Source organism: Priapulus caudatus, unplaced genomic scaffold, assembly GCF_000485595.1.
Source record: "Priapulus caudatus unplaced genomic scaffold, Priapulus_caudatus-5.0.1 Scaffold4329, whole genome shotgun sequence".
Classification (NCBI taxonomy): Eukaryota; Metazoa; Priapulida; class Priapulimorpha; order Priapulimorphida; family Priapulidae; genus Priapulus; species Priapulus caudatus.
The window spans coordinates 92-6,885 of record NW_014581390.1 but is presented as its reverse complement, the minus strand read 5'-3'; the positions used below and the strand labels follow the sequence as shown (position 1 = coordinate 6,885).

Genomic DNA, 6,794 nt, shown 5'->3' with positions numbered 1-6,794 from the left:
ACAGAATGCTAAACACATGCACTCGCACAAACGCATAATGAAAATAACTCCTTTCAGCTGGCACAAAAATCGTCTGGATTGCAATATCGCATCCCATAAGATGGCAAACGTAGGGCCATGATAAAAATATTGTTTGTTTGCCCTCAACCGACCAACCCTCTCTTCTCCCCTTCCTCCTCCACCACGTTTGGACATTGCAGGACATTTGCGGTGCACGCCTGCCACCAGCTTCTCCCCCTGCTCCTTCTCCACCACCTTCTCCCTTTCCTCCTTCTCCACCAGCTTCTCCCCCTCCTCCACCACCTTCTCCCTTCTCCCCTTCCTCCTCCACCACGTTTGGACATTGCAGGACATTTGCAGTGCACGTCTGCCAAATTTTCTTGGAACACTTGCTGATAAAATACGGTAATTCGGTGATGCAGTGCTCTGGAACGAACTACTTGGTATAGCAGAATTTTCAGGAAGTCACAGGAAGAGGGAGGGGGAAGGGGCTTCCTTCTCCACCACCTTCTCCCTTCTCCTCTTCCTCATTCTCCACCAGCTTCTCCCCCTCCTACTTCTCCACCAGCTTCTCCACCACCTTCTCCTTTCTCCCCTTCCTCCTTCTGCACCAGCTTCTCCCCCTCCTCCACCACCTTCTCCTTTCCTCCTCCACCACGTTTGGACATTGCAGGACATTTGCGGTGCTTGTCTGCCAAATTTTCTTGGAACACTTGCTAATAAAATACGGTAATTCGGCGATGCAGTGCTCTGAAACGAACTACTTAGTATAGCAGAATTTTCAGGGAGTCATACAGACTCCTGCATTATTATGTCAAATCAGGGCGTCCGACAGTAAATCAGGGAGCATTTGACTCCGGACTTGTGTTAATTTCGCACCCTGCATTGGGCTGCACACACTGTCACTGGGGAATCTGGGGGATGTGCGAGCTAAAAGATGCAAGCTGCAACAGCCAGCTCGCACATCCCCTAGACCGTACACTGCGCGCGCGCCATCGCCATTTCTGATGACGACTTACAGATGGGAAATTACGGTTGTTTGTATTACATGGGACCTGTCTGAGGGCGTCGACTTGTACTTAATGACGACTTATCAATGACGACTTAGGCGAATTGACGAGTTAGATGATGACGACTTATGCGAGTTTTACTGTATATAAAAATAGAATAAGGTGTCGATTTTTCATATTGCGAGCTTTCGAGAACGTCTCTTCCTCAGGCTTCACAACAAAAACAAAATGGAAACAGTTTGATGGTGAAATATAAACGCAATGCAATAGGCGCGTTATCTTTCCATTACACCGTGTTTGTTTTTTGTTTTTATTTACTAGTCATTATGGTAACATGCATATTACATTGTGTTTATATTTCATCATCACACTGTTTCTATTGCAACAATTCTGTCGCGTGAGTGTGATGATCCGTGTGCTGATCCATGTCTGAACACTTACAGCACTGACAACCGGAAGTCTCTGCAAGAGCATGTGAAACACTTGCGGTGGAAGCGTCTGTTGAAGCACAGCTAATAACTGCTGTGGCTGCCCGCACACAGCTATCGCGTTGCTCAGGTGTTCCACGGCCTCTTCAAAGTTACCTGCAATGAATGCAAAGTCATGCAATATTAAAATAATTGCATCAGCGTGATGATTCGGAGACTGGAGAATGGAGATATCAGGGGTCGAAATTAGCAGTATCCCGATATCCGCGGAATAGTAGTTTCTTGTGTTGGATACCAGATTTCAATACCTGGTATCCCGAATGGATACCATAATAAACATCTAATTTCGACCCCTGAGATATATACGTATTCTTCTAGTCTTTACATTTTTTATCATACCAAATCTGCACGCAATAAACAGCCCTTGAAACGGAATAAAGTAACACTCTAGATTGTGCTTGTAAAGATGTTTGCAGAGGAAATACAGCAGAGATAAGACACAGAATAAAGAGGAATGGTGTGTGGAGATAAGGGAATGGCTGTTGCACGAGCCCCCTGAGAAATGACGATTTTAAGAACACATTTAAGGTTTTTCATTTTCAGTCTTATTCGATGACCAACATCAGGTGATTTTGGTGCAAATTGTAGAACCTGCGGCGAAAATTTTGCTTTCACACTCATTGTGGCAATTGAGAAATATCCAAAATATACTTTTTTCATAAAAATCCAAAATTTGTTATGTCACATTAGGTGCTGGAAGTTTTACGAAATTTTTTGGCTTGAGCATTATTATGAGAATACATCTCATCTATAGATAAAATGTGTGATTGATTCGATTCATTGGTCAATAAACGATGTTTACTCTTCATTAGAGCCAGACCCATGCAAAAGGTGGAGTATCCTTAAAAAGGTATTTTGAAGATTAGTTTCTTAGGGTTACCTTCTGACAATAACTCCTCTCCTTTTTGCACTTCTTGTAAGAAGAATCGCTGCATTGATTCTTGATCTTTGAAGTCAGGAAGCTGCAAGAGAGGAAATAAAACTGATGTTATATGAACTACTATATGGTTGCTTCGTTCAAGTAAAACACTAGATAGGAATCCAGTCACACAACTATTTGTAAAAACTTTGAAACAGTAAATTAGAGGGTAGCAAGTTTTCCAACAATTTGTCGGTAAAATATTGGTTTCTATATCAAATATTTGTTTTTAACACGTTCAACGCGAAGCACGAGTATACTCGTTCGAACCTGCAAAACGCACAGCCACAAAACACGAATATACTCGTGGCCAAAAAAAAAAAAAAAGTTCTCCTATAGATGGCACATCGGCTGTACGCTTACAATTCAACAGCGTCACTGTATCAAACCCCAGTAGTAGATGACATAATTTATACAATACTTTACTGTTGTTGTGGAACGTTTTTTTTGGGACCGGAGTTTGGAGCTGTGAGGCTTTCGGAAGCGTTCTGAGGAAACTGTGTTTCGAGTTTTTGGACTGAGGTAATGGTTTTCGTCACGGCAAAGGGCGTTTGACCGCCGTGTTGTTTGTAAGTTGTTTTTGATGTTCTGAGAGTTTGTATTTGATATGATTGAACACGGGTGATAGATTAACGGCGTGTTCGTTTTGATGTCTCTGAGAGTAAGTATTTATATCTATACTATACTAGCCAATGAATTATAAATATATTTTATAGAGCTTATTAAACCTTGCCAACAAAAATTTTGTGTAATCAGTGACTATAGGGGGAAAACGCTGCAAAATCTCGAGCACAGGGGTGTGATGAGACTGCAGTGTTAAACATGCATGCGTTCAACGTATTAACAAACAAAATAAAACCTCAGAGCTGCGTCAAAACTAAGCCTACAACCACTTCATAGATAAACGAAAACATACGTGGGATGCTAAGTGTATTTCAAGCAGTTCCAATACAATTTTAAAAATAAAAATATAAAATTTCGTCGTTTAAATGTTTTAAACAGTTGCCGCAGAGTGACAGCGCCTCAACTGACGGTGTACTGTAACGGATATTCTTTCTGATAAATGCTCATGAGCAAGACCGACCATCAAGTGCGCGCTCCCGTCACCGCGTTCGCCGCTCAGAGCATATATCTAGACGACTACTAATCAGATTAAAATCTATGATCAGATGCAGACGGATACCTAGAGAAGCCGTTGCCGAAAGAGGTGTTGATCCAAAGCGCCTAAACGCAATCTTGCGCCGCAGTTCCGCGCAAGCGCACCGACCGCGGAACGTCGCTACGACAGGTATGCAGACTCTGCAGCTCATGGATCCCCGTTGCCGCCGAATGGAATTGGCGGCCAGCACGCGATCCATAAGCTGGCCACGCGAACAAGTCCCGCCAATTCTATAGTGGGGGGGACGACAGAAGGGTAGACATTTGGACAGTGAACAGTGATCACTTGTTATATAAAAACATATGTCTCTCTTCGTTAGAACCCCCGAGCTGTTGACCAAATCAAGAAAGAAACTGGACGAAATTCCTCGCCGTCTGCCAACCTTGCCCAGTAATGGAAATGGCTGCAAGGACAAAGGCTATATAGACTGGGATCGCTCCCACCTCGTTACCCATCGAGTGACTAACTAAAGCCGAGAACACCGTAGCACAATACATGCAGCAAACGCGCACAAACACATACATCGCAATAGCATCGTATTATATGTTAAGACTCTAGGACTATAGGCAGTATAAAATAACCGTATATATATAATATAATTGGAACATATCAATTTTGATTCATTTCTGTATTACATGAGCCATTATAATATAGTAGGATCTAATTACAGGAGTCCCACGTAACACTCCCCTACACCTTAGCGTATCTATCTAGTCTATGGAATCAGATATATACAGCAACTGCCGTAACAGCTAACAACTACTGCGAAGCCTACAACTCCCGGTCACTATTATAGTAATGTACAATAACCCGACAAGACTGGCATGACAGTGATATGACTGCAACAGATCAAGGCTGACATCTGCAAGATCATGATTCGACGCAACACGGCTACGACACAAGACCGCCCGCGTTATGAAACAAATTTTGTAAAGCTGCATCATGCTTGTTACATTACTTATTGTATACGTCGTTAGTATGCCATAACAAAATTCGACTTCTCCTATTTAATTAGATACCTTCGATGAAAAACACCTTTCAGTTGCGGCTCGTCAAATTTAAACGAATCAAAAACGACGAACAATAAGAACTTTTCCATGGTTTAACAGACGCATTCTATCAATCCATGTGACATATAGACTGGTACCCCGTCACAGATTCCACACGCTACAACTACCGTGAGGTAGCTGAAATGCCGCAGCCGTAAAGAGTGTCGAACGGTGACAGTCTACTATGCGCCTATACCTTGCGCGTCTTGTGCCGTCTATCGCACGCCATATGTACTAGAACTCATCAACCAGACGAAACAAAAAAAGAAGATAGTGCAAATCAGTTTTTTACAGCAAACCGAGCGCGGCCGAGTCAGCAAAAACGTTATACGAGCCATTTCAAGCAAATGTCAGCTTACATGGGTAGTTGAACATCCGTCGTCAATCGCCATGAACCTGCTCAACCCTCAGCGAGCCTTTGCACTGCTTGGCCTTATATAATGTAACCCGTTTGAAAGGTGATGGAATGGGGCAGCGAAAGTCATGCTTAGATTGCGCCAGGCAGCGTTTGCGCGTTCGCGCGCATATTCTGCTGATAGACGTCTAGGCTTTGGCCTATACGTAGCTACAGTAATTAAAATGACTACGCTGCTTGTAACCCTTAATGACTTCCCTATATTAACAATGTTATCATTGACTATATGTGCGAGCCTGAGCGTAGTGTCGTGGTGCGGGGGAGGTGGGGGAGGCAGGTGGAAGGGCTCTAATAGCAAAAGCAGTTCACGTGCTTTTTCAACAGTAACAAATCCATGTCTAACCCTCCTCTTGAGGGTCAAATAAGGCGTTATCAAGCACTTACTCTATGTACGTCAGCGGAAGTACCATTCATGTCTTTTCAATAAAGTGATAATAAAATGGTAGGTCAGCGCTGAAACAAAAAATTTTGCACTCGGTCCGCTTAGACCATGTCCTCAGAAAATGTGATGATATCTGACCTTTCCCCCACTGCCCTTTGACCTGTGACCTCAATTTCGTGCTTGGTGAGGTCGTTATCCTCCCCATCACACTATACATACAAAATATTAAGTGTAGGTCAAGCTGTTGAGATTTGTGCCGCAGATTCCCGTAATTTCCTCCTATACCTTAAGTTAAGAGTGAAATGCTTCCCCTCCATTGACACCTCTTGACTTTGACCCTTGACCCCAAAATTCAAAATGCCGAGTCTTTTTGTGGTAATGCATATCCCCGGGCGTGGAGGAGAGGTGACCGCAACGTGCGCACTAGTTGTTGCGGATAGTGTTAGGATTAGGTTAGGAGTCAGGGTTAGGGCTTAGAGTTAGGGTTAGGATATAGGTTAGGCGTTAGCGTTAGGGGTAGATTAGCGGTATAGGTTAGAGAGGGTTAGGATTAGGTTAGGATTAGGTTTTGCATCATGATATCTGTCCCCACACCATAGATTATTTTTGTGAGATAACAATGCCTATAGTTATAGCGCGTGGCAGAGATACATAATATTTAGTGTGAGGTTAAGTTCGTTGGCGTGTTGGAGTTAGTGTACGTCAGGGTTAACGTTATTGAACGTTTCATCGTCACCGTTATCACGTGACCTCCCTCCACGCCCGGGGGATAGCAACACCCCTTTTTCGCACTCCCCCCAACGTCCCAAAAAACAAGACAGTACGTCGAGCGGTTAAGATTTGTGCCATAACTGCAAGTTATTCTAAAAGTGTTACACTGCCAGTTAAAGAAACAAATTAATTTCATCGATGTTTATTTAACCAAACGGAATCAAGGAACCACAAGATTAAATTGAAATGTAATCACTGTGAATCACACCAGTAAATTATAAAACTGTCCTGTTAGGTCATTACCATGTGCAAACGGGGCTACATTGCTGTACATCTAATATCGATGGAGTGTCTTACCTGTACATTTCCTTACTGATAGACTAGCTCTTCTCCTCTCTGTGAAAGAAAACATTCAAAAGTAATATTACATCCATAACCTTAAAATTCCATACATTTTCAAATCGGTATACCTCGTGTTTTACTTTTTTCAGCATAAAATGTCATTTAAAGCCATATTTTCGATGGTTATCTAGTGTTTTCCCCACTTTTATGATACCTACCATTATTGCTTGAGTAACAGCAATTGTCTAGAGTAACGATAAAATGTATTAGAAACCATTTCGTATTCACCAAAACATGCAAGTTCGATTACCAGGCGCCG

General features: G+C 42.7%; 1 protein-coding gene across 1 annotated transcript in view; it reads right to left on the bottom strand.

Annotated features, from left to right (window-relative positions):
- LOC106819750 (mitochondrial import receptor subunit TOM20 homolog) overlaps positions 1-6,529 on the bottom strand; it is an 8,751-nt gene extending 2,222 nt beyond the window's left edge. Inside the window, exons 1-3 of the mRNA XM_014824342.1 lie at positions 6,491-6,529; positions 2,379-2,460; positions 1,452-1,594 (exon numbers count right to left, since the gene is read on the bottom strand). Coding sequence (XP_014679828.1) covers positions 1,452-1,594; positions 2,379-2,433 — 198 coding nt within the window. The 5' untranslated portion in view covers positions 2,434-2,460; positions 6,491-6,529. The remainder of the gene's footprint in view (positions 1-1,451; positions 1,595-2,378; positions 2,461-6,490) is intronic.
- Positions 6,530-6,794: the final 265 nt, after the last annotated feature.